At 44.6% G+C, this 27,385-nt stretch overlaps 1 protein-coding gene across 3 annotated transcripts in view; it reads left to right on the top strand.

The window, feature by feature from the left end:
* NAT9 (N-acetyltransferase 9) overlaps positions 1-25,250 on the top strand; it is a 36,385-nt gene extending 11,135 nt beyond the window's left edge. For 2 of the 3 annotated variants that reach the window (XM_073587993.1, XM_073587992.1), the window contains exons 2-6: positions 4,736-4,845; positions 4,972-5,109; positions 22,717-22,776; positions 22,851-22,945; positions 23,025-25,250. In XM_073587993.1, coding sequence (XP_073444094.1) covers positions 4,749-4,845; positions 4,972-5,109; positions 22,717-22,776; positions 22,851-22,945; positions 23,025-23,171 — 537 coding nt within the window. In that variant the 5' untranslated portion in view covers positions 4,736-4,748 and the 3' untranslated portion in view covers positions 23,172-25,250. The remainder of the gene's footprint in view (positions 1-4,735; positions 4,846-4,971; positions 5,110-22,716; positions 22,777-22,850; positions 22,946-23,024) is intronic. The other variant, XM_073587994.1, reaches the window with a different exon arrangement.
* Positions 25,251-27,385: the final 2,135 nt, after the last annotated feature.

The raw sequence follows: 27,385 nt of genomic DNA on the forward strand, positions 1-27,385 counted from the left end.
GATAAATGGATAGATAGAGCAGATTTCTAATCTGTTTTTGCTATTGAAAACATTATCTATGAGCTCAAAAACCTTTCAGGTGATGCAGTTTTTTAAAAAGATGATCAACTTTTGCAGCTGAAAAACGTATCCTCAAAAAACACAGGAAAAACGCTGTGTGTGAATGTAGCCTTAGATCAGGAATAGAACAGCCATTTATAGGACATTTCATAACTTTCCCAAACTCCTATGAAAAAATATTCAGCACATCCTGCATTGAACTACTGTGCCCAATTTATTATATATTTTAGGAGTCGGAGTCGGTCCATTTTATACCGACTCCAACTCCGACTCCACCAAAATGAGCTCCGACTCCACGACTCCGACTCCGACTCCACAGCCCTGGTGAAAAGATCATTTTTGTGGAAAAAATATGATTTTTTAATTGTACGGCTGTACGTTATAAACTTCTGTGAAGCCCTTGTGGGTTCAAAGTTCTCACCACATATCTAGATAAGTTCCTTGGGGGGTCTAGTTTCCAAAATGATCACTTGTGGGAGCTTTCCACTGTTTAGGTACATCAGGGTCTCTCCAAACGTGACATGGCGTCCGATCTGAATTCCAGCCAATTTTGCATTGAAAAAGTCAAACGGCGCTCCTTCCCTTCTGAGCTCTGCCATGCGCCGAAACAGTGGTTCCCCCCCACATATCAGGTATCAGCGTACTCAGGACAAATTGCACCATAACTTTTGCAGTCCAATTTCTCCTGTTACCCTTGGTAAAATAAAAAAAATTGAACCTGAAGTATTTTTTTTTGTGAAAAAAAGTTAAATGTTCATTTTTTTTAAATATTCAAAAAATTCCTGTGAAGCACCTAAAGGGTTAATAAACTTCTTGAATGTGGTTTTGAGCACCTTAAGGGGTGCAGTTTTTAGAATGGTGTCACTTTTGGGTATTTTCTATCATATAGACCCCTCAAAGTGGCTTCAAATGTGATGTGGTCCGTAAAAATAAAATGGTGTTGCAAAAATGAGAAATTGCAGGTCAACTTTTAACCCTTATAACTTCCTAACAAAAAAAAAATTTTGGTTCCAAAATTGTGCTGATGTAAAGTAAACATGTGGGAAATGTTACTTATTAAGTTTTTTGTGTGCCGTATCTCTGTGATTTAAAGGCATAAAAATTCAAAGTTAGAAAATTGCGAAATTTTCAAAATTTTTGCTAAATTTCTGTTTTTTTCACAAATAAACGCAAGTTATATGAATGAAATTTTACCACTAGCATGAAGTACAATATGTCAGGAGAAAACAATGTCAGAATCACCGGGATCTATCAAAGTGTTTCAGAGTTATTACCTCATAAAGGGACAGTGGTCAGAATTGTAAAAATTGGCCCGGTCATGAACGTGCAAACCACCCTTTGGGGTTAAGGGGTTAAAGACCTAGAGAGAGAGAAAAAATATATATATGTATCTCCAGAAGGATTCCCTATTCAATAGTTTCCTTCTGTGATCTCCACCTCTATAGGGTTTATATAGTTTTTCAATTGCACAGAATGAAAATGCCGATGTATGACCTTTGTGAACACTGGCAAAGTGTTTTGAAACGTAGGAGGATGACACAGCTGCTGGATTATCCGCATCAGACAACTGTCTTCGGATTCTTGTTTTTAAAGTGCAAGTAGTGCAACCCACATATTGTAATTTGCATGTGGTGTATTCAATTAAATACACCACATAAGTATCACTACAATTAATAAAATCTTTGATACAAAATTCTTTCAAATTATTCCTTGATTGAAATACATTCGTTTTAGAGACAAATTCACATACTAAACACCAGGGCTGTGGAGTCGGTAAGCCAAACCTGCAACTCCGACTCCGACTCCTCAATTTCTCTTACACCGACTCCAACTCCTACTCCGACTCCACGACTCCGACTCCGACTCCCACACATATTGCTTATATTTAAGTGAAAAATTTATTGTAGTACAATGTGAACCTCAGACATTTAATCATTTTTATGATCCCATAATCAAGATATTTAGATAGAACAGAATATATATTGGTGTACTACCCGGTTTTCATTCTTTTTGGTACAGATACGATATGGATAGACAGATATGGATAAATGGATAGATAGAGCAGATTTCTAATCTGCTTTTGCTATTGAAAACATTATCTATGAGCTCAAAAACCTTTCAGGTGATGCAGTTTTTTAAAAAGATGATCAGCTTTTGCAGCTGAAAAACGTATCCTCAAAAAACACAGGAAAAACGCTGTGTGTGAATGTAGCCTTAGATCAGGAATAGAACAGCCATTTATAGGACATTTCATAACTTTCCCAAATTCCTATGAAAAAATATTCAGCACATCCTGCATTGAATTACTGTACCCAATTTATTATATATTTTAGGAGTCGGAGTCGGTCCATTTTATACCGACTCCAACTCCGACTCCGACTCCACCAAAATGAACTCCGACTCCACGACTCCGACTCCGACTCCACAGCCCTGCTAAACACCATCGGGCTCCAGATTTAAAAAACCCTGTGTGAATTAACCATTTTTTTTTCCCTATTTTTGATATTGTTGTAATCTTTAAATAGGCTTGGTGACAAAATAGAGCCCAAAGTAGGAGCTTTTCTAGCTACGTATCGTATATCATTTGAAATTATATGTTTTAATTTGTTATCCTGATTCAACATCGGGATATATTTTTTAATTACTGTGTATACTCGAGTATAAGCCGAGATTTTCAGCCCATGTTTTAAGGCTGAAAGTGTCCCCTCTCAGCTTATACTCGAGTTATATACGCCGGGGAGGAGCGGGGTGTCAGATCATACTTACCCCCCTCCTGGCGCGGTCTCTGCAGCCCCTGCTTCTCCCAAAGTCTCCGGCGCCTTCCTTCATCGGTCACGTGGTACGGCTCATTAAAGTCATGAATATGCGCATATTCATGACTTTAATGAGCGGTACCACGTGACCGATGAAGGAAGGAAGAGCTTCCGGAGACCGTGGGAGAATCAGGGGTTGCAGACACTGCGCCAGGAGGGGGCAAGTATATGTGATATTCACCTGGCCCCGTTCCACCATTGCACGCCGCTCTATCCTTCGCGTCCTCTGTGACATTCAGGTCAGATGGCGCGATGACGTGGTTAGTGTGCGCCGCGCCCTCTGCCTGAACAGTCACTGAGAGGACCCGGAAGACAGCGGTGGAACAGGGACAGGTGAATATAGCAGGTGCCGGGGCTCTGAGCCAGCGGTGACACCGACACCTGTCCCCCATAGTGCGCCGGTGTCCCCGCCTGCTCAGGACAGCGGCACCCGGTCCCCAGCGAGGAGAGGTGAGCATGTCATTTTTTTTTTATTTGCAGCAGCATATGGGGCCATAACCTTTATGGAGCAGCATATGGGGCATAATCTATTGAGCATCTTTTGGTGGCAGCATATGGGGCATAATCTATGGAGCATCTTATGGGGCAGCATATGGGGCATAATATGTGGAGCATCTTATGGGGCAGCATATGGAGCATCTTATGGAGCAGCATATGGGGCATAATCTATGGAGCATCTTATGGGGGCATTATTAACCTTTGTGCAGCATTATATGGGGTGTATTTTGTATGGAGCATCTAATGAGGCCATCATGAACTGTATGGAGCATTATATGGGTCTCCTGATTCAATATGGCTCTTCAAAAACATTTAACCTACTGATGTCTCAATTCATTTTACTTTTATTAGTATCTATTTTTATTTTTGAAATTTACCAGTAGCTGCTGCATTTTCCACCCTAGGCTTATAAGTGATTCAATAAGATTTCCCAGTTTTTTGTGGAAAAACTAGGGGGGTCGGCTTATACTCGAGTATATACGGTATGTCAACTTTAGTCTTAAACTGAGTACTATAATCCATTACAAATGTAATACAAGAGGAATTTTTATTTTTGTGTCAATTATCTTGTTTAAACAAATGTGTATTTCTATCTTCTCCATTAATTCAGGCTTTTGCTCTGTTTAAAATCCAATCTGGATATCCTCTGCTTGCAAGTCTATGACAGACTTTTTCCCTGTCTTGTCGGAATGTTTCTAAAGGCCCCGTCACACTAGCGAGATCGCAGATTTTGTGACTCCACAGCGATCTCACCAGCGAGATCACTGTGTGTGACGGGGATCAGCGACCGGCCCCCCTGCCGGGTATCGCTGATCGTGCTCGATCGGCCTGGGCCATTTTTTGATCGCTGGTATCCCGCTGGCCAGCACGCATCGCTGCGTGTGGCAGCGAGAGACCAGCGACGCTGGATGCTGGTTTCTAATGTAAACAGCGGGTATCCAAGAGCCATGGCTCCTGGATACCCGCTGTTTACATTAGAAACCAGCTAGCTTGCTGGTCCTGATCGCTGGAGGGGCTGTCTAACGATGTCCCAGCGATCCCATCCATGTCGGATCGTTGGTGTGATCGCTGGGACATCGTTATGTGTAACGGGGCCTTAAGTCTGAACAGTTGCGTTAATCTGGTGAAATAATCTTTAGTGCAGCATAAAAGATCATCCTATGGCAGCTTATGTGCACTGGGCGATCTAGTATAGATCACTCAGACCAAAGCAAATCATTTGCTTTGATCTGTGTAAATAGGCATTCAAACGACTGCCGATTGGTAAAAATTTAACGATCAGCAGTTGTATCTTGTCATCGGTCAGTCCGTGTTCATGTCGCTCCTGTCCTGTAAGGCTATCATTTCACATCTGGTGTTCCTAGGTATCATGAATGGATGAAGTCAGAGGAGCTTCAGAAACTAACAGCCTCGGAGCCACTGACATTGGACCAGGAATATGACATGCAACGCAGTTGGAGAGAGGACAGTGATAGTAAGTGTCTTGCATATGCCAGGCCGTGTACAATTTCCCATTCATTATTATTGGCCTTGACAAGTCACATTGGTGTTTGAGGAGTTACACTGAAGTTGGAAGTATCTAACCAGCTTTACCTTTCAGAGTGCACCTTCATCATACTGGATAGAGAACAGTGGGATCAGGGATGTCCAGAAGATCAGTGTATGGTGGGGGATGTCAACCTCTTTCTGGTTGATCCTGAAAACCCTTCATTAGCAGAGATAGAGATCATGATTGGAGGTAATTGTAATGAGTATATACATTATTTTACCAAAGATGGAACCCAATGGTGAGTGGACTAAACTGCCACTAGAGGCAACATTGTGATTTCATGGCAGCGTTGTAAAAACCTCAGATCACCAATGCCAAGCGCTGATTGACGTTTTATAAAAGAACCAATTGTAATAATCAGTTGCATGTATCTGTCTGCATAGATAGTTCTTCAAACTTGGGCAAGCTTAGAGACAAATTACAGGCAGATGTCTAAAAATGTTTCCTGCCAGAATACACAAGGCTATAATAGTAAGGTGGATATGAAACACTTATCTGGGCTTTTTTTTCTCTCAATTACAGTTGTATTTCTAAAAGGAAATAGAGCAGTATAATGTAGAGACAGAAATACTGATTTCAGCAATGTGTCACTTACTGGGCTGCTTGCTGTAGTGTGTTGTTTTGTTTTTTTTTTTAAATCGATGATTTTTATTGATTATTTGATTTTATAGACAATTAAATACATTATAGTACAAACACAATAAACTTAATAAACAAATTTAACCCTTAAACTTTATATAGTCTTATACCTGCCAAGGTAGTCCATGCCAAACAAAGATATTAATTTTGTCCAAATTAAGGTTTTCCCAAAGACTGGTGACGTGTTATTAAATACAGGAATTATACCAAAACTAGTATTGGTTGTATGTTCACTAGGGTGACCGCAAAAAATCGATGTCGGAATTTTGTCTGTCTGGACCCCACAAAACGATTCCCCTTTCCAGATATTGAGATAGCCAAAATTTGAGCTCGATCAAACGACGTTAACCCGTGCCGCTCGTCGCTCAAAGTTTGAAAAAATCCAAATTGAGGTATTTTAAGAATTAGGTATTTTGCATAGTCTGTTAGACTATAAAGAATGTGACAACAACATTGCAGAAATAGCCCTGACCAAATTTTCGAACCATTTGTGGTATTTGAATGCAGAGTTGGTGGGATTATCGTTTTTTGATCCCACCATTACAGACAATGAAAAGTTGTTAATGGCTAATAAATTGCTCAGTAGCACAGATGAACCATCAGAGCACGCTAGGGTTGTAAATCCAAAAGTTAGGAAAGAAAAATTAAAAGAGGTAGGAAGTAACCGACTTTAACGACCTTCTGACAAAAGATGAAGAACAAAAGCAATATGTCCTGCAAGTTGTAAGCAAATGCCGAGCATTATATTCTGACGTTTCAAAAACTACTTTAACAAAAGCTCTAGAATAGATTAGATAACTATGTAAAATTATCAACTCATGTAGGTTAGCGTGCTCTGATGGTTCATTCTGAGGGTTAGCAGAGACTATTGCCCCCAAATATTTAAGCCTTTACTATTTGAATTTGTGTATGCTCCAATGAGTATTCCTCTGGAAGAGGATCAACAGGCATAAGTACCGATTTGCTCCAGTTAATTAGAAGGCCTGACCATTGCCTGTATATTTTTATTAAGTCCATTACTGGTCCTATAGAAGTGCCTAGGTACCCCAAAAAAAGAAGCATAGCATCCGCGTATAGAGAGATTTTGATCTCTATTGACCCACACTGAAAGCCAGAGATTACAGGATTATTTTGTATCAAACAGGCAAGTGGCTCTGTGGCTATTGTCATGTCCCCTTCCCAGATCAAGCGATCCCGATATATGACCATTAACCTGGAGTTTTGCCCTAGGAGAACTATATAATAACTGGATCATTGAAATAAATTTATCACCAAATATAATGCCCTTTAAACACAGCCCACAAAAAAATTCCATTTGACGCTGTCAAATACCTTGGCGCTTTCTAAGGAAAGGATTGCCCTTGTTCCCGTGGATTTTGAACTAAGCTGCATACCCATATACAATCGTCTTATATTATTGGAGGTGGATTTGTTTGGTATAAATCCAGTTTGATCATCATGTATTACCCTTGTAATCACCTTGGATATCTATTTGCAAGAATCTTTGCCAGCAATTTGGTGTTGGTTTGGAGGAGGGAGATCAGTCTATAAGAATCAGGCAGGGATGAATCCTTTCCAGGTTTTAATATCAAAACCACGACCAACTCTTTCAGACAGTGGGAACGGAAAGTATTCAGACCCCTTTAAATTTTTCACTCTGTTTCATTGCAGCCATTTGGTAAATTCGAAAAAGTTCATTTTTTTCTCATTAATTTTACACTCTGCACCCCATCTTGACTGGAAGAAAACAGAAATGTAGAAATTTTTGCAAATGTATTAAAAAAGAAAAGTGAAATATGACATGATCATAAGTATTCAGACCCTTTGCTCAGACACTCATATTTAAGTCACATGCTGTCCATTTCCTTGTGATCCTCCTTGAGATGATTCTACTTCATTGGAGTCCAGCTTTATTTAATTAAGCTGATAGGACTTGATTTGTAAAGGCACACGCCTGTCTATAGAAGATCAGTTGGTTTGTGTAGTAAATCCCTCTCTAGATTTGATAATTGTGGTAATGAAACAGTTGTGGTAATGAAAAGTTCTCTTTCTTTTGAATTGGTGACGCTTCTAGAAGAATAAATACTAGAAAAGTAATTATGCAGAGTGTGAAGAATATGTCTATCCTCCGTAACCACAACCCCATTGTCATAGACTAGTCTAGAAATGTATGAGAACCCATTTTGAGCTTTATCAATAGTTGCTAGCAAGTGGTCCGGATTTTCACCCTCTGTAAAATGTTTATTTTGCAAAAAAAAAAAAAACGTTTTTGTGCAGCTAGTGATTTTTTTTATCAGGTTTTGAGATTCTTACATATTTTCCGCAGTGCTAGCTGAGCGGTTTGATCTACATTTTGATTCTGCTAGGCCGACCTGCTCTTGTAACTTTTGGGTGTATTGTCTTGTTTTAGTTTTCCGTTTACTTACTTCACTAATATAGAGCCCTTTAACAAATGATTTCATAGCATCCCATATTATGTCGAGTCCATATTAAAGGGAATCTATCACCCTTTTTTTTGACTATTTGCTGCCGGCATCGACATCAGGGGCTTATCTACAGAATTCTGTAATGCTGTACATAAGCCCCCCCCCCATGTAACCTGAAAGATAAGAAAAACAAGTTATATTATACTCAAAAAGGGTGACAGATTCCCTTTAATGTTAATGTGTTCCCGCAATCTGTCATGTAGAAAGCCCCCAATTGTCTGATTCCAAAATGTGTTTAGACGCCATATGTTCTTGGTGAACAAGTCCTCTGTGCACAACCTCAGTTGTACCCTTATAGGGGAATGATCCGACACGCTTCTTGGTAAATATTCAACCTCCCTTACCAGAGACCTAATATTCACATTTCCAACCGCCAAGTTAATTCTGGCTAATGAAAGGTAAGACATTGAACGACAAGAGTATTGTTAGATATTGGGGTGCTTAGTGCGCCAAATATCTATCAACTCCAGCTCCGATAGAACTCTGGATAGAGAGGTCTATGAAGGTTGACTCAGACATGGTTCCTGTATGAAATTTATCCCAGTACGGGTGTAAATACATATTGAAATCCCCCATCATGAAGAAAGGCAAGTGTGGAGGAGAGAGTATTTTTTTTCAGGACCTCACGGGAGTAAGGTGGAGGGATATAAATGGCTACTATAAGGATTGGGGTGTTATGTATAGTACAAAATATAGAGACAGAGCAACCCTCTGAGTCTACCATGACTTTGTGCACGTGAACGGGATGGCTCTATGAGGCAGAAGACTCGCTCCTCTTGAGTGTGTGCTGTAGACCGAATGACATCCATGACCTATGGAATAGACGCGTCTTTTCCTTCACCATATGTGTTTCCATTAAGCATATTATTTGTGGTTGGTAAGTACGCAACCATGAAAATATTGCGCATCTCTTGGATGGGTCACCCAGTCCTCTGACATTCCGCGCTATAAAATTTACGTTTTTGGAAATTTTGGACAAAAAGTAAAGTACGGTATCTAGCATATGATATCACTGTTGTTTTCACTTGCAGAGGGAGTACACTGGCAGGTAGCTGGTCATGCACACAGTAGTTCCCTAACCTAACTACATATAAAAAAAACTAATTACCCATATAAACAACTTAATAGAAATTCCTCTTATAATAAAAGGATTGAGGCTTTGTATGTTCCTGGAGCCGTGTGACGGGCTGCCTCTATTGTTGTTATATAGCACACCATCCATTTGAATTCCTGCCACTCTGCTTATCTAAACAGGTATTAAGTGGCTACCTGCCATAGAACAGACTGACATATATTAAAAAATATTATACACAGGGAAAGGGGAAAAAAGAAGCCACAACCGTCCTCTTGTGTCAGGATCATACAGCTGTCAGGGGCGCCTGTTCCGCAGGTCTTTTTCGTTATTGTCCAGCCACACCAAAGCATCATGCGAGGTCTCAAAGATGTGTATCTCCCCTTTTACAGCTACTCGAAGTTTAGCAGGATAAAGCAAGGAGCAGGGCACTTGACTTTCTCTCGGTCTTTTTTTAATATCGAAAAATTTTGCTCGCTTTTTTGTATTTTTGCAGAAAATTCCGGGTAGATGGAAGTTTTTTCTCCTTCGTCTCATTGGGGGACACAGAGACTGTGGGTGTGTGCTTCTGCCGTCTGGAGGCCGACACTAAGTGTACAAAAAAAGAGTTAGCTCCTCCTCCGCCGCATACACCCTCGCCCCCAGACCGGGCGTAACTCAGTTTTTGCTTAGTGTCTGATGGAGGCACACGCAGTCTGGAGTTCCAGACTAGATTTTTTTTTTTTTCCCTTCCCTTTTTTCTATGAAGATAAGATAGGGGCGACGGATCCTATAGAGAGGATCCGATCTCCCCAAATCACCAACGGGCGACCACGTGTGAGTAACCCTCCACGTGTCCTCTCCCGCACCGAGGGACACATCTGGGACTTTTTTCCAGACATCTATTTTTTTAACGAAAGAGGGGCAACGCGTCCTGATTAGAGGACTCGGTTTCCCCACAACTTCATCAGGCGCGTGTGAGCAGAACCAGTGGTCAGCCTCCACGTTGGTCCTCTCCTACAACAGCAGTGTATGGAGGCCCCGTCCACCCCTTGGTTGTGAGTCCAGGGGGCTGAATCGGAGGCGCAGGTGAGAGCGCGCCCAGGAGCGGGGGATCCGGTACAGGGGGAAGAGGCCGCGAGTAAAACCGACAGAGCCCCCCCCCCCCCCGCCGCCGCACGGCGGATGGTCCTGCTCACCTTTTAATATATGGGGGATCCGCTCCTGGAGCGCACCGCAAGTTGGCGCTGGTGGTAGCGGTAGCTAGGCACCCGGGCTCCGCACGCCGCGTGTATAGGAGCGCGGCCGGAAGCCCGCCGGCGGCCGCGGCCCCGCTGCAATCGCGCGAAGCCGCGCGCCGACTTCCGGTGGTAGCCGGAAGTCCCGCCCGCTGACTTCCGGTGGTAGCCGGAAATCCCGCCCGCTGACGCGGCGGTGGCGGCGGCGAATGCGGAGACGCGCGATATAGGTTCCGGAGAGACTTCCGCCCTAACACCTCGCATCCACGCAGGGGTACTGCAGACAAGAGCCGGTGGGTGAGTATAACTCCGTTTGGAGAACCACGCTGCTTGTCAGGGAAGAGGTTACCCTCCTCCTCCTTCTACTCTGCCTTCAGCCTGGCAAGTATGTCTGCCAAAGGGAAAGCTCACTCTTTCCTTTACGCGGTTTGCGTGTCCTGTGGGGTCAGGCTGCCAAAGGCACAGGCGGGTAAATATTGTGAAGCCTGTGAGTCGGAGCGCGCCCAGGAGCCCCCCACTGTTTCTGAACCCAGGGGTCAGGACCCCCCGGAATGGGCGGTGTCCTTATCGCAGTCTATGCTGTCCCTTACAAGGGCAATTGAATCCCTTCAGGGCCCGGGCGGGAACAGGGAGGGGGGTCTGCCAGCGGAAGAGAGCTCGTCCTCGTCTCAGGACCCTCCAACCATTAGAGGTCGCTCCAGTACCAGGCAGGCTCATATCAAGAGGGTTCGTTCCCCGTCGGCCGGACCCTCCGGGGCTTCGGCGGCGGGTATTAGGGCATCCCGTTCCCCGTCACTGAGCTCTGGGAGCGATCAGGATGAAGGAGAGGAGGAAGAGGCCTGGAATCTAGAAAGTCTGGGGTTCCAGGATTCGGTGGACAGTCTCATTGAGGCAGTCAACCAGACATTAGAGATCGAGGACGATGTGCCCACAGCCTCAGGTCACAAGGTCTCTTTTAAGGAATCCAGGCGACCCCATAGAAGATTTGCCACGCATCCGGAGTTTGAGGAGCTAGTCCAGAAACATAGAGATCACCCGGATAAGCGTTTTGCAATGCAAAAAGCGCTGCAGGCAAAGTATCCGTTTCCCCCTGAGCTCCATAAGGCTTGGGTAGAGTCGCCAGTAGTGGACCCTCCGGTATCACGTTTAGCATCGAGATCGCTATTGTCGATACCCAGTGTTTCCTCTATAAAGGACCCAACTGATCGCCTCATGGACGGGCTTGCCCGCTCGGTATATGAGGCAGCAGGGTCGGCTCTGGCCCCCTCCTTTGCGGCGACTTGGGTGGCTAAGGCCATGGTTTCGTGGGGGGACGCTTTGTATAAGGCCCTCCAGGACAGGGATCTCCCCGCGGAGGTCTTAGAGGTGGCAAATCAGATGTCAGGAGCAAGTGATTATCTTGTCAGCGCCTCACTGGACGCGGCCGAGTGCTCGGCGGTGGCGGCGGCGAATGCGATCGCCATTAGGCGTGCTTTATGGCTGAGACTGTGGAAAGCGGATTCTATCTCTAAAAAATCCTTAACCTCATTGCCGTTTCAGGGCAATCGACTGTTCGGTGAGAAGCTGGATAGGCTTATCTCAGAAGCCACAGGGGGGAAAAGTAGTTTCCTTCCGCAGCAGAGAAGTTGCCCGGCATTCAGGCAAACGCAAAGGCGTTTTCGACCCTTTCGTAGCCCCTGGGGGGGGACTTCGGCCAGGGCGTACTCCTCCGCAAACGATGGCCAGAGTAGGGAAAGACAAGTCTCTTACAGGGCCAATCCGCTGGGTAGAGGCCGAGGCCATTTACCCAGAGCGAAGGGGGCCAAGCCCCAAAAGCCTCCAGCTAAATGACTGGAGGCACTCCGTACCTACGGACGACAGAGTGGGCGGACGCCTACTAAGGTTCAGCCACGTTTGGGTCGCAGTGACACGCGACACTTGGGTGGCAGAACTTGTATCGTCCGGGTACAAGATAGAGTTTGTCGGACGGCCACCTCAGCGATTCTTCCGTTCGCGACTTTCCAAAACAGATTCGCAGGCAGAGAGTTTGTTACAGGCTGTAACATCGCTACAGCACAAAGGGGTCATCGCCCCAGTGCCGCAGGGCGAAGAGTCGCAGGGGTTTTACTCCAATCTTTTTTCGGTCCCCAAAAAAGACGGGACTGTGAGGCCGGTTCTGGATCTAAAGATCCTAAACAGATTCATCAGGGTCAGGCGATTCCGGATGGAATCCCTCCGCTCGGTCATTGCAGCCATGGATCCAGGGGAATTCCTGGCCTCAATCGATGTGCAGGATGCATATCTGCATATTCCGATATTCCCCCCACACCAGAGGTTCCTGCGATTTGCGATCGGAGGACGTCACTTCCAATTCGTGGCTCTGCCCTTCGGTCTAGCCACTGCCCCCAGAGTCTTTACAAAGATAATGGCGGTGGTTATGGCCATCTTGCATGCACGGGGCATAACGGTGTTACCTTACCTGGACGACCTTTTGGTAAAGGGGCCGTCGTTTCAGGAGTGCCAGGACAATGTCAGTATTACTCTGGATACCCTGGCCCGTCTGGGCTGCCTGATCAATTGGAGCAAGTCGTCTTTGGTTCCAGCCCAAAAAATCGTGTTCCTGGGCATGATTTTCGACACCTCCCGGGGGCTGGTGATCCTCCCTCAGGACAAGGCGCTAAAAATCAAGCAAGGGATACGGAACCTTCTACAGCCGGGCTCCAGATCCATCCGGTATGGCATGAGTGTTTTGGGCAGAATGGTGGCGGCGATAGAAGCAATCCCGTTTGCCCAGTTCCATCTCCGTCCGCTTCAGCATGCGCTCTTGACAGCATGGGACCGGAGGCTGCTGTCTCTCAGTCATCGGTGCAAGTTGTCTCCGCTGGTACGGGGTTCGCTCCGGTGGTGGACTCGCAACTCGTCTCTGGTCCAGGGGAAACCCTTTCCCCCGGAACAATGGTTGGTGGTGACGACCGATGCAAGCCTGCAAGGTTGGGGAGCAGTTTTCCAGAGTCACATAGCCCAGGGGCGGTGGTCCGTTCAGGAGATAGTTCTCCCGATCAACATTCTGGAGATACGGGCAATACGATTGGCCCTACAACATTTCCAGTGTTTCCTGAGACACCGGCCGGTGCGCATCCAGACGGACAATGCTACAGCAGTAGCATATGTCAACCATCAAGGGGGCACGCGCAGCCAGGCAGCCATGCGCGAGGTCGGACTGGTACTACGTTGGGCGGAGAAGAACCGCGTGGTAATTTCAGCGGTGCACATTCCAGGAGTCGAAAACTGGGCGGCAGATTTTCTCAGCCGACAGGGGGTCGCGGCAGGGGAATGGTCCCTGCACCCCGAGATCTTTCAGCGGATCTGCCAACGGTGGGGGACACCAGACGTGGACCTTATGGCATCCAGAGAGAATGCCAAAGTACTAAGGTTTGTCGCTCGATCCCTCGATCCGCAGGCAATCGCAGCAGACGCGCTGGTGCTCCCGTGGAGCCAGTTTCGTCTCCCGTACTTGTTCCCCCCGCTGCCGCTGCTTCCAAGAGTTATCAGGAAAATAAGGAGAGAGAAGGTTCCAGCAATTCTGCTGGCCCCAGACTGGCCCCGGCGGGCCTGGTACGCAGATCTGGTCCAACTAGTGGTGGACGTACCCTGGCGTCTTCCAGATCGGCCGGACTTACTGTCCCAAGGGCCGATCTGCCATCCGAACTTAGGGGCCCTGTGTTTGACGGCGTGGCCATTGAATCTTGGCTGTTAACACAGGCAGGATTCAGACGCGATGTGGCGGCCACGATGGTGAGTGCCCGAAAGCCTTCCTCGGCGAGGGTGTATCATCGGACTTGGGAAGTTTTCTTCCGTTGGTGTAGGGATCGTGAAGTGGCTCCTCTGGTTTTTTCGATCCCCAACGCACTGGCTTTTCTACAGGCAGGGCTGGACGCAGGGTTGGCCCCGAGTTCCCTCAGAACGCAAATCTCGGCCCTGTCGGTACTTTTCCAACGAAAAGTCGCTTCCGTCTGGCAGGTTAGGACATTTATGCAGGGGGTCGCACATTTAGTACCCCCCTATAAGGCGCCGACGGAATCATGGGACCTGAACTTGGTGCTCAGAGCCCTTCAGGAGGCCCCTTTCGAACCATTGCAAGAGGTCTCCTTACCTTACCTGTCCAGAAAGGTCGTTTTTCTAGTAGCCATAACGTCTATTAGGCGGGTTTCGGAATTGGCGGCCTTATCTTGTAAACCACCGTTCCTAACCTTTTATAAGGATAAGGTAGTTTTAAGGCCAGCTCCCCCCTTCTTGCCGAAGGTTGTGTCTGCATTCCATATCAACGAAGACATCGTCTTACCCTCGTTTTGCCCGGCACCGGTGCACAGGGTAGAGAAGGCTTTGCACACCCTGGATCTGGTAAGAGCTCTTAGGAGGTATGTGACAAGGACGGCGCCATTCCGCCAGACAGACGCTCTATTCGTGGTTCCAGAGGGACGGCGGAGGGGGCTCGCTGCGTCCAGAGCGACTTTGGCCAGATGGGTTCGCCTGACGGTCCAAGAAGCTTATCAAATCAGTGGCACGCCGGTTCCGGCAGGGATCAAGGCTCACTCGGCACGGGCAGTGGGTGCCTCATGGGCACTACGACACCAGGCTTCAGCGGAGCAGGTATGCAAAGCAGCTACCTGGTCCAGTTTACATACGTTTGTCAAACATTATAACGTACATACCCAGGCATCCTCGGATGCAAGCCTGGGAAGAAAGATTCTCCAGGCAGCAGTTGCGCACCTCTAATCAGGGGCGCAAATTAGCAGGGATTGGGTGAGCTAAGATCCCGCCCAGAGGACTGCTTTAGGACGTCCCACAGTCTCTGTGTCCCCCAATGAGACGAAGGAGAAACATGGATTTTTGTGAGTACTCACCGTAAAATCCTTTTCTCCGAGACGCTCATTGGGGGACACAGCACCCACCCTATCAGCCAGTTGGCATTTACTTATTTTGAGTTTTACAAATCCTTGTACAAGGTTTAGGGTGGCCCCCTTTTTCAGACATATAGTTTCTTGCCTGAGTTTAAGGCGCGTTCTCCTACTGCTTATGCACTAAACTGAGTTACGCCCGGTCTGGGGGCGAGGGTGTATGCGGCGGAGGAGGAGCTAACTCTTTTTTTGTACACTTAGTGTCGGCCTCCAGACGGCAGAAGCACACACCCACAGTCTCTGTGTCCCCCAATGAGCGTCTCGGAGAAAAGGATTTTACGGTGAGTACTCACAAAAATCCATGTTTATCCATTAATAGAGAGATCTTTAAGTTCCCTGTTTTTTTTTTTTTTACGATAGTGTCTCTGTCATGGTAGTGCAGCATACGGATAATGACTGGACGTGGGGGAGCACCTGGTTGGAGGGTCTGCTGAGCATCCTGTGCGCTCGTTCAACTGCAAAAACTGATGAGAGCGCCTCTTTTCCTATGGTGTTATATAGCCACGTTTAAAAAAAATCCCACCAGAATCTTTCCTTCGACTTTCGGGGACCCCCACCAGCCTTATATTATTTCTGCGCATCCTGTTTTCTAAATCGTCCGTTTTATCCAACAGTAGGGAAATGTTCTGCACAGATTTCTTAACATTGCTAATGATTTGAGGCATGTTATCCTCCATGCATCCAACCCTCTCCTCCACTCTCATTTACTGTATGGAGGTCCTGTTTAATACAGTGAATATCCTCCTTCATGCTGCCCATTTGTTCACTAATCATTGCTCATTGCTAGTGTAGTGCTAGGGTGTGTGCACACGCTGCGGATTCTGCAGCGGATTTTGTCCTGCGGATCCGCAGCAGTTTCTGCTGCAGTGTACAGTACCATTATAATCAATGGAAAACAAAAACTGCAGTGCACACGGTGCGGAATTTTCCGCTCGGATTTGCTGCGGTTTCAAAACCGCAGCATGTCACTTCTTTGTGTGGATTCCGCTGCAGTTTGGCATCTGCTCCATTGTCCAGGTGTCAAACCGCAGGGGAAAACCGCAGGCTAATCCGCAGATAAACAGCAGGTCTTTCGACCTGCGGATTTTGCAAAATCCGCGCGGAAGATTCCGCAGCAGAATCCGCAGCGTGTGCACACCCCCTTAGACAAGGAGACTGCTGCAAATACATGTCTCATAGTTGGCTCAGGGACATCATCCTGTGAAGGAGCACATAGCACAGACTTGCTCCCTCTTGTCTGCAGGGATGATCTTTCCTCACATGATGTGAGTGTGTGCACCATGTTCCCAGCTTGTGACTCTTTTTCCATCCCCAGGTGCTGCTCAGTGCTATTGTGAGCATCCTCCACGCCTGATTGTGCCTCAAGCTGCAGGGGAGTCGCAGAGTTCAGCAGTCAGAGAACTGCTAGATCTGCAGCGGAGAAAAACGTTTTTTATCCCAACTGAAGTGTCCAATAAAATAAGTGCTGCATCACTGGAATCAGGGTCCCTACATTATACTTCTCTCACATGGGGTATCAGAAACCTGGTGACAAGATTCCCTTTAAGGCTCCAGTACATGTTAGCTAGCTGTTGGTCAAAAGATTGTAAGGCTGACAGCCATCTCTGCCCACCCAGACAAAGATAGCACAAGTAAACACAAAATGCAGTTTTTAAATTAAGGTCTTTATTATTAACCGCTTCACACACCCCCGTCAAGGCTGTTTGCACCTTCATGACTAGGCCAAATTTTAAAATTCTGACCAGTGTCACTTTATGAAGTGATAACTCTGGAACGCTTCAACGGATCCCACTGATTCTGAGGTTGTTTTTTCATGACATATTGTACTTTATGATAGTAGTAAAATTTCTTTGATATGAATTGCGTTTATTTGTGAAAAAAATGGAAATTTGGCAAAAATGTTGCAATTTTCAAACTTATTTTTTATACCCCTAAATCAGAGTTATATCGCGCAAAATAGTTAATAAATAACATATCCCACATGTCGACTTTACAGCAGCACAATTTTTTTAAATATAATTTTTTTTATTAAGAAGTTATAAGAGTTAAAAGTTGACCAGCGACTTCCCATTTTTCCAACAAAATTTACCAAACCATTTTTTTAGGGACCACATCACGTTTGAAGTGACTTAGATGGGTTTATATGACCGAAAATACCCAAAAGTGACATTCTAAAAACTGCACCCCATCAAAGGTACTCAAAACCACATTCAAGGAGTTTCTTAACTCTTCAGGTGCTTCACAGGGATTTTTGGAATGTGGAAGGAAAACATGAACATTGTCACAAATTTTTTTTATTTTAGACCAACATTTTTTTTATTTTTACAAGAGTAACAGTAAAAAAATGGGCCACAAAATTTGTTGTGCAATTTCTCCTGAGCATGGCGATACTCCATATGTGGAGGAAAACCACTGTCTGGGCACACGGCAGGGCTCGGAAGGGAAGGAGTGTGCGCCATGTTGCATTTAAAGAGCCATTGATGTGCCTAAACAGTGGAAACCCCCTCACAAGTGACACCATTTTGGAAACTAAGCCCCCTCAGGGAACTTATCTAGATATGTGGTGAGCACCTTGAACTCCCAGTTGCTTCACAGAAGTTTATAACATTGAGCCTTGAAAATATATAAAAATCACATTTTCCTCAAGTTTTGCATTTTTACAAGGGTAACAGGAGAAATTGCACCGTACAATTTGTTGTCCAATTTCTCTGGAGTACGCAGATACCCCATATGTGGGGGAAAACTACTGTTTGAGCGCACAGCAGGGCTTGGAAGAAAAAGGACACCATTTGATTTTTTGACTGCAAAATTTGATGGAATAATTAGCGGACGCAGTGAGAGCCCCTGATGTGTCTAAACGGTGGAAACCCCCAACTAGCAACACCATATTGAAAACTAAACTCCTCATGGAACCTATCCACATTTGTGGTGAGCACCTTGAACCCCCAGGTGCTTCACATAAGTTTATAACGTAGAGCCATGAAAATAAAAAAATCTAATTTTTCCCTCAAAAATGTTATTTTAGCCCCAATTTTTTATTATCACTAGGATAGTAGGAGAAATGGATCCCAAAATTTGTTGTGCAATTTCTCCTGAGTACGCCAATGCCCCATATATGGTTGAAAACCACTTTTGAGGCACAGTGCAAAGCTCAGAAGGGAAGAAGTGGGATATTGGAGTTCACAGTTTGATGGACTGGTTTGAAGATGCTATGTCACATTGGCAGAACCCTCGAGGTGCCAGAACAGCAGAACTCTGCACCCCCCCATAAGATACCCTATTTTACAAGCTACACCTCTCAATAAATTCATCTAAGGGCACAGTGATCATATCAGGTGGGTCACGGTATTTTATACCATTGGGCAATGAAGAAGTAAATAACTACATTTGTAACACCAAACTTAAGTTTTAGCCCCAGATTTTACATTTTCATACTGGGAAATGGGTAAAAAATTGCACCATAATTTGTCTCACAATTTCTGCTGAATGTAGAAATACCCCATATGTGGCTGTACAGTACTGCTGAGCCATTCGGCAAGACTCGGGAGGGATGGAGCACTAAGTCCCTCTTGAGTCTCGCTGTATGGCTAAGCAGTACTGTTATACAGGAGGCATATTGGAGCGTGGAATTTTCTATAATAGTTTTCGGACACCATAAATAGAGCCCATAAGTGCTAGAAGAGTAGAATCCCCCCTCAAGTTACCCCATTGGGAATTTATCTACAGGTGTCGTGACAATTTTGACTCCATGGGTGTTTTACAGAAACAAGCAGCAGTGGATGTTGCTGAATGAAAATTGCAAACTGTCGTTGTAGTGACCAGTACATTGTAGTTCCCATACATTGTGCCCAGCTCATGCTCCCTTAAATTAAGCGGGCTCTTATTGCTACAGAAATGTCAAATATGTGGACTCTGAGCTTTAGGGTCCCGTCTCACTTAGCAACGCACCAGCGATCCCGACAACGATGCAACCTGGTCAGGATCGCTGGTGTGTCGCTACATGATCGCTGGTGAGCTGTCAAACAGGGAGACTCACCAGCGATCAGGACCAGCGAGCACGCTGGTATCCAGGGTAAACAGTGGGTAACTAAGCGTGCGCAGCCTTAGTTACCCGCTGTGTTCCCTGGATACCAGCGTACTCGCGCTGGGAGCTGGTATCCAGGGTAAACAGCGGGTAACTAAGCGCCCGCAGTGCTTAGTTACCCGCTGTTTACTTAGGATACCAGCTCCCAGCGCGAGCACGCTGGTATCCAGGGTACACAGCGGGTAACTAAGCGCCGTGCACGCTTAGTTACCTGCTGTTTACCCTGGATACCAGCTCCCAGCGACTGCTTACAGCGCTGGGAGCTCGCTGATCGTTGGTCTCCCACTGCCACATGCAGCAATGCGTGCTGGCCATCTGGAGACCAACAATCAAAAAATGGCCCAGGACATTCCTGCACGATCAGCGATACCCGGCGGGGGGACCGGTTGCTGATGCGTGCCACGCACATCGAGATCGCTGGAGAGATCGCTGTTGCGTCTCAAAATCGGTGACGCATCAGCGATCTCACTTAGTGTGAATTACCCCTTAGGCACACTGGGGTTCAGAACAGAGGGAGGTATTTTGGATTTGTGAGCACAGAATTTGCGGGATTTCTTTTGGGGGGCGAGGGCCATTTCACTTTTCCAGAGCCTTTGTGCTACCAGTAACATGAAAGCCCCTATATTTCTATTAACATATGACAAACCTGAGTGGGAACTTGCTTTTATTTGGAACATTTTACATAACATTTTGGATCACATTTATCTGGCGCTCTACGCTGAGCACTTACATCAGGGTTTCCCTTTAAATCTCAGGTTGATGTAATTCAGTTGAAACCCCGAGGCATCCATTAACTATAATGCAACAGCAGAGTTACTCTGGGCTTTTTCTGGCCTCAGTTCACTGGTGTCCTTTTTTTCAGAGGTACACAAAACTGTGTCCAATGGTTCCCTTATGCACAACTAATAAAAAGACGGACACCGCCGGATCATAAGTCAGACGGTGTCCACAGTGTCCCTATCTGCCTCATTATAGGGAATCTTCCAGGGGTTCAGTCTAAATCACTATCAGAGATTTTCACACAAAACCTGTGTAAGCGCTCAGCGCAGAGCGCAGGATAAATGTGCGCCGAGCCTTACTGAAATCTTTGGGAGGCAGAATGAAAAAAAAATCAACGGCAGGTGAAAAATTTGTTCTATTTATATTTTTAAGCCGTTCCTCGTGCAGTATAAGTGATTAGACGACTTTATTCTTCCGGTCTGTGCATTTATTGCGATACCAGATTTATATAGTTTTTCTCTTTGGCTGCTGTCACACTAAACGCTTTTTATTGCAAAAATGCATTGCCATGTTTTAAGAGCTATAGCTTTTCTATATTTCTGCTGACAAAGTCATGTCATGGCTTGTTTTTTGCAGGGCGAGTTGATGTTTTTATTTGTACCATTTTCTTCCTCATCACATTTTTTGATTGCTTTCAATTCCAATAATTGGGAGGCAGAATAAACAAAAAACGATAATTCAGGAGTTGTTTGCTTGTTTTTTGTTTTTATTAAATGCCGTGTTGGTAAAATTGATAAGGCAGCTTTACTCTTCGGGTCAGTAAGATTGCAGCGATACCCCATTTATGTAGGGGTTTTTTTATGTTTTGGCAATTTTACACAATCAAAACTTTTATAGAAAAAAGAATTTTTTGAATTGCTTCATAACTTTTTTATTTTTCGGCTTATGGAGCTTTGTGGTGGCTTTTTTTTTTTGCTGAACAAGATGACTGCTTTATTCCACTTTTTGTTCGTTTGTATGATGATAAAGCATCGTTTTTTTTGCCTCGTGTGTGTTTTGTTCCCACTCTATGGGACTTTCACTTTCAGCAGTCTGATCGCAGTTATAAGGTATAGCGATGTAGGAGCCAGCTAGCAGGTATTCAGAGTTGTCATAAGGATAACAAAAAAAACAGCCCTGAAAGAAAGTGCTCTGCTCTTAGACTACACCACTTTACATGAAAGAGGGTCATTATGACGATCATAACTGTGAGCCACAGAAATGTATGGAAGTAAAAGTAATCTGTATTTTTGTGAGGAACTGACTTCACTTTATTAAGAGTGATAGATCTTGGCCCTGCCTAGTTTATTTTGTTCAGCTGTAGACCTGTCGTTTATCACACAAAACACACCCCACATCAGTTCACACTCTTATCATGTCTTGTCTCTGAATCCTTCCTAATTGGCTTTTCCTTCACCTGACCGTGCACAGGCACCAGCCTTAATAAATGTCACTGCCAGACACTTCTGCTTCACCCATCAATCTCTTGAAAAATAGTTTTACAAAGTGCGAATACGACACCAAATAGGACGCATCATCTCTGGGGTCTGTCCACATTTATCTTTTCAAGATCCTTTTATACAAAGGATGAAACACGTTCATGTGCATCTGAATTAAGAACTCCTAGAAGTTTGGTGAATGGATCTTCTGTGCACATTGATAAATGTGGAAAGGAAAAAACTGCACAATTATTAGTTCTAGAAGTCACTGGGGAGAATGTTACAGTTTTCTATTTTGTAGCCCAGTGACAACAGTTCCTAGCTTGTTCTCCATTCGACCTCTGTGATCCCTACCAAAAAATTGAGAATGACGAGGCTGCAGCGGTTGTGTAAGGCTGTGTGCACATGCTGCGGTTTTTGCTGCGGTTCCGCTGCGGTTTTGGCCACAGCAGAACTGCAGCAGTTCTGCAGACAGTGTACAGTAGCATGTTATCCTATGGGATTTACATTCTGCTGTGCACATGCTGCGGATTTTTAACTGCGGAAAAGCTGCGGTTTTGAATCCGCAGAAATAATTGACATGTCAATTCTTTTCTGAGGATCCTGCTGCGGTTTGCCATCTCCTCCATTGTAGAGATGATAAACTGCAGGGAAAACCGCAGGCCAATCCGAAGGTAAAATCGCAGGTCGTTTTACCTGCGGTTTTACCTGCGGTTCCGCAGATAAAAAATCCGCAGACCAATCCACAGCGTGTGCACTTAGCCTAAGGCTGCATCCCCTTGACTGATTTTTTTTTTTGCACTGCAAGCGCCATGGCCACTGTAAACTGCCGTAGAACCCCATACAAGTCAGTGTAGAATGGATAATGTATGGAAGGCTGCCTGCATTTCATTATAGAAACCAATGAAATCCTGACTTCCACTTTCTATCTTTGGAGTTCTGATTTCCTTTGAGTACAGGGAACTTCTAGGATAGAGGTAGCACAGAAACAAAAAATGTTTGCTGATCAGGAGGAATAACTATGGAATTGCTAAACAAAGCAATGGATGGATTGGATTCCATCTCCATGTTGGGAGTCACATTCTGATGCAAGTGCTAATACTTGTACTCATAATTGCCCAAAGTCTGGTCCTCTCCCTAATCCATTTTTCCTGGTATTGCAGAGCACAAATCTCGTCGCAGAGGGTTTGGTGAAGAGTCTGTCCAGCTTATGTTGTATTATGGTGAGTACTTCAGTTTTTACTATGTTACCACAAACTCAAGCTGGTCTTGAGCTCAAGTCTCATCTCTGTCATAGGTGCCACGACACTTGGAATTTCTACGTATCAAGCTAAAATCGGAGAAGAGAATGTAACAAGTATTCGGCTGTTTAACAGATTGCACTTCAGTACGGTGGGTGTTTGTCTGAGCAGAGTAATATAAGGTCTGTATGAGCTTTGATCACTCTGTATATCCTGTTCTCTATTACCAGGTGTCCTATAGCTCAATATTTCAGGAGATGACTCTGCACTGGGAGGTGTCAGAGACTGAAAGGCAATGGCTCTTGGATTCACTTCATTTCACTGTGGAGTCTTATAGAGCAACGAAACAGAACCGAGAAACTGATGTTCATCGTTAGATGAGGTCACGAAGTGTAAACTGGCAGACAATTTAGTTACTCAAGTTCTTTGTCATGTGTGTACAGTTTCTTGGTCAGATATTGAATTTTCTCCTTTATCTAATGTTACTTGTGAATTTATGTCACAATTATTGCAGTAGGATTTTCTTGGACAATGGACCCTGTCGCTCAAGCTACGGGAACACTAGGCTATCCCTCTCTCCCAGAATACCCTTGATGGTGGGGATGCTGGGGTCTTACACCTTGCTATACGCCTATTTCCTCACCCACCCAGGAAATAATGGGACAGAAACGTATGGAATAACATAAACCAGACAGACAGTGGAAAACATACAGAGATAAAGGAAAACCACAATCATACAAATACAGGTGGGACAAACTAAAGAAAAGAGAATAAGGAGGAACACACACAAACCAAATCCACGCAGTAAACTCCTGAAAGGTACTCCATCCCGCCTGCTCCTAACTCTGAACTCTCCTTCAACACCAAACCAGGAAGTGGCAAGCAAGAAGGAGGGTTCTTAAACCTGTCCAGAATAACCAACTCAGAACAGCTGATATAATAAGACTGAGAAGTCCATGCATCCCACTAAGTAGTTTAACTTTTGCAGAAACAAGCCAAGGAAGCCAGAACTGCTAATGGGACAGTGAAGCCGTTCTACCTACTGCTGGTGTATGTGTCACCAAATGCTTTGATCACCTGACCCCACTCTTTTATAGTATCCCCATGAAAATTTAAAGGGGTGATCCTATTTCTGTATACAAAGCTCTAATATATTTTGTGTGTCAATTTATCAATTTCTACATTGATCTATATTCCATTGCAGTCACTGAGTCGGAAACCTCATTTTATTTTAACTCTGAAAGGTGAAAATCTGTCCTGGTCAAGTGATCACAATTGTAGGAGTTGTAAAGCTGTGATACACGTACTGTAGCAATCCAGGGTTAACAAGCCAAAAATCTGTAATCGATACATATATACACTCAGCTTTATATATATGTGTGTGTATGTATCAAGCCACGCTCACTTCACATGCAAAGCCACGTCCACACGGCCCATGTTGTTAGAGCACACAGGTGGAGACACATTCACCTTGAAAGCCACCCTGCAAAACTCACCAGCTGCGACGTCCCAGCTGCTGCGAGCTACTGTCTGGGCCGCTGCCTTCAGAGTATCAGTGCGTGGCAGGCATAGGCCACATATAGTTCTGTTGTGTCTAGAATGGAGTTGCTCCTGTGAGGCATGACGTCAAGGGAAAGGGATTACACCGCTGTACTCGTAACAGGAAGTTGCTGTGTGGTGCTACAGAAGAAGTAGGATGTGTATACGATAGGCTTCATTGCAATTAGTGCAATTTCTCTCAGGATCAAATGTTTCCAATTGTATATGGAAGAGGAGTGTGAGGTGCTGCCGGAGGAGGCAACTATAAAGGAGAAAAGCTGTGCTGCAGAAAAATGCTGTGTATAAAGTAGGACTGTGAGGTGCAGGAGGAGGCTGTGTAAAAAGGAGCATGAGGTGCAGGAGGGATAAGGCCCCTTAACTGCCGCCATTAAAAGTCGTATCAGCAGTCATTAAGGGGTTAATATTGCTTCAACAAAATGACGCCAGTTGTGTTCCATGTACCAGTGTGGGAGCGTTGCTGTGTTGAACAGCAACAATTTCTTTTCCTTCTGCATGTTTCCACACTGGTCCTCAGAACGCAGTGGGCTGCGCATGTGTAGATTGAGAGCGTTGCTTGCCGATAGATGCTATTGCGCATTTGATTTTTGAAGACCACAATATTAAAGGTGCAGTATTTAAAATGGGAAGCATGTCAATGAAGGTTCAGTGACCTGTCATTTAAGCCCAGAATGATCATGATGAGACCAGAGCACCAAAAAAGATCCGCATACCGGCACGTCCTGGAGCACCAGCATCTCATTAACATAAAAATTCAAACACCAATAACTTTACGTGCCCTGTTCAAAAATTGGAACTGCCAAAAATCTGTTTATCTATGCAGTGGAAGGAAAAAACAAAAATGTTGTTTATCAAAAGGCTCTTGAATGAGCTGAAAATAAAATACTATCAATACTTGGGTAATCGTTTAGTTAATTTGTGTTGCAAATCTGTAGTGGTGAATATATGATGTGAAATGTTTTTATCTGCAATATAATCATTATAATTTGTTATAACTAACCACAGTTGGTTACTACAGTTGTGGCCAAAAGTATTGACACCCCTGCAATTCTGTCATAATACTCAGTTTCTTCCTGAAAATGATTGAAAACACAAATTCTTTGGTATTATTATCTTCATTTAATTTGTCTTAAATGAAAAAACACAAAAGAGAATGAAGCAAAAAGCAAAACATTGATCATTTCACACAAAACTCAAAAAATGGGCCAGACAAAAGTATTGGCACCCTCAGCCTAATACTTGGTTGCACAACCTTTAGCCAAAATAACTGCGACCAACCGCTTCCGGTAACCATCAATGAGTTTCTTACAATGCTCTGCTGGAATTTTAGACCGTTCTTCTTTGACAAACTGCTCCAGGTCCCTGATATTTGAAGGGTGCCTTCTCCAAACTGCCATTTTTAGATCTCTCCACAGGTGTTCTATGGGATTCAGGTCTGGACTCATTGCTGGCCACCTTAGAAGTCTCTAGTGCTTTCTCTCAAACCATTTTCTAGTGCTTTTTGAAGTGTGTTTTGGGTCAATGTCCTGCTGGAAGACCCGTGACCTCTGAGGGAGACCCAGCTTTCTCACACTGGGCCCTACATTATGCTGCAAAATTTGTTGGTAGTCTTCAGACTTCATAATGCCATGCACACGGTCAAGCAGTCCAGTGCCAGAAGCAGCAAAGCAACCCCAAAACATCAGGGAACCTCCGCCATGTTTGACTGTAGGGACCGTGTTCTTTTCTTTGAATGCCTCTTTTTTTCTCCTGTAAACTCTATGTTGATGCCTTTGCCCAAAAAGCTCTACTTTTGTCTCATCTGACCAGAGAACATTCTTCCAAAACGTTTTAGGCTTTTTCAGGTAAGTTTTGGTAAACTCCAGCCTGGCTTTTTTATGTCTCGGGGTAAGAAGTGGGATCTTCCTGGGTCTCCTACCATACAGTCCCTTTTCATTCAGACGCCGACGGATCGTACGGGTTGACACTGTTGTACCCTCGGACTGCAGTGCAGCTTGAACTTGTTTGGATGTTAGTCGAGGTTCTTTATCCAACATCTGCACAATCTTGCGTTGAAATCTCTTGTCAATTTTTCTTTTCCGTCCACATCTAGGGAGGTTAGCCACAGTGCCATGGGCTTTAAACTTCTTGATGACACTGCGCACGGTAGACACAGGAACATTCAGGTCTTTGGAGATGGACTTGTAGCCTTGAGATTGCTCATTCTTCCTCACAATTTGGTTTCTCAAGTCCTCAGACAGTTCTTTGGTCTTCTTTCTTTTCTCCAATGTGGTACACACAAGGACACAGGACAGAGGTTGAGTCAACTTTAATCCATGTCAACTGGCTGCAAGTGTGATTTAGTTATTGCCAACACCTGTTAGGTGCCACAGGTAAGTTACAGGTGCTGCTAATTACACAAATTAGAGAATCAACACATGATTTTTCGAACAGTGCCAATACTTTTGTCCACCCTCTTTTTTATGTTTGGTGTGGAATTATATCCAATTTGGCTTTAGGGCAATTCTTTTTGTGTTTTTTCATTTAGGTAAAAATTAAATGAAGATAATACCAAAGAATTTGTGTTTGCAATCATTTTCTGGAAGAAACTGAGTATTATCTGACAGAATTGCAGGGGTGTCAATACTTTTGGCCACAACTGTATGCCCAGGCAACGCTGGGCTCTTCAGCTAGTTATAGTATAAAGTAATGGATTGTCCGTTTTTTAATTAGGGTCTTCTCTTCCTCTCCCGGAATATATGTGGTTATTCATGAGACATTAGGTACCAATTGTATTTTTTTATAATATTTAAAGAGGCACAAGTTATGGAACCAAAGAGTTGCTATGCTTGGATGTACCATTTCTGGAATATGCTCTATATGTCTGAAGATACAAAGAGACGTGAAGCAGTGAAAAAGCACCATAATCCTACTTTGGGTAAATTACAGTGCGTCGTTAATAACTTGGGTCACATGATCATGTTTCATAAAACTGCGCTTCTTGTTATGATTGTGGACTGAGGTGTAGATATATTTGTTGTCAGAGGATTGTGCC

The sequence above is a fragment of the Dendrobates tinctorius genome, unplaced genomic scaffold (genome assembly GCF_039654945.1).
Source record: "Dendrobates tinctorius isolate UK_male_01 unplaced genomic scaffold, ASM3965494v1 ptg000103l, whole genome shotgun sequence".
In the NCBI taxonomy this organism is placed as follows: Eukaryota; Metazoa; Chordata; class Amphibia; order Anura; family Dendrobatidae; genus Dendrobates; species Dendrobates tinctorius.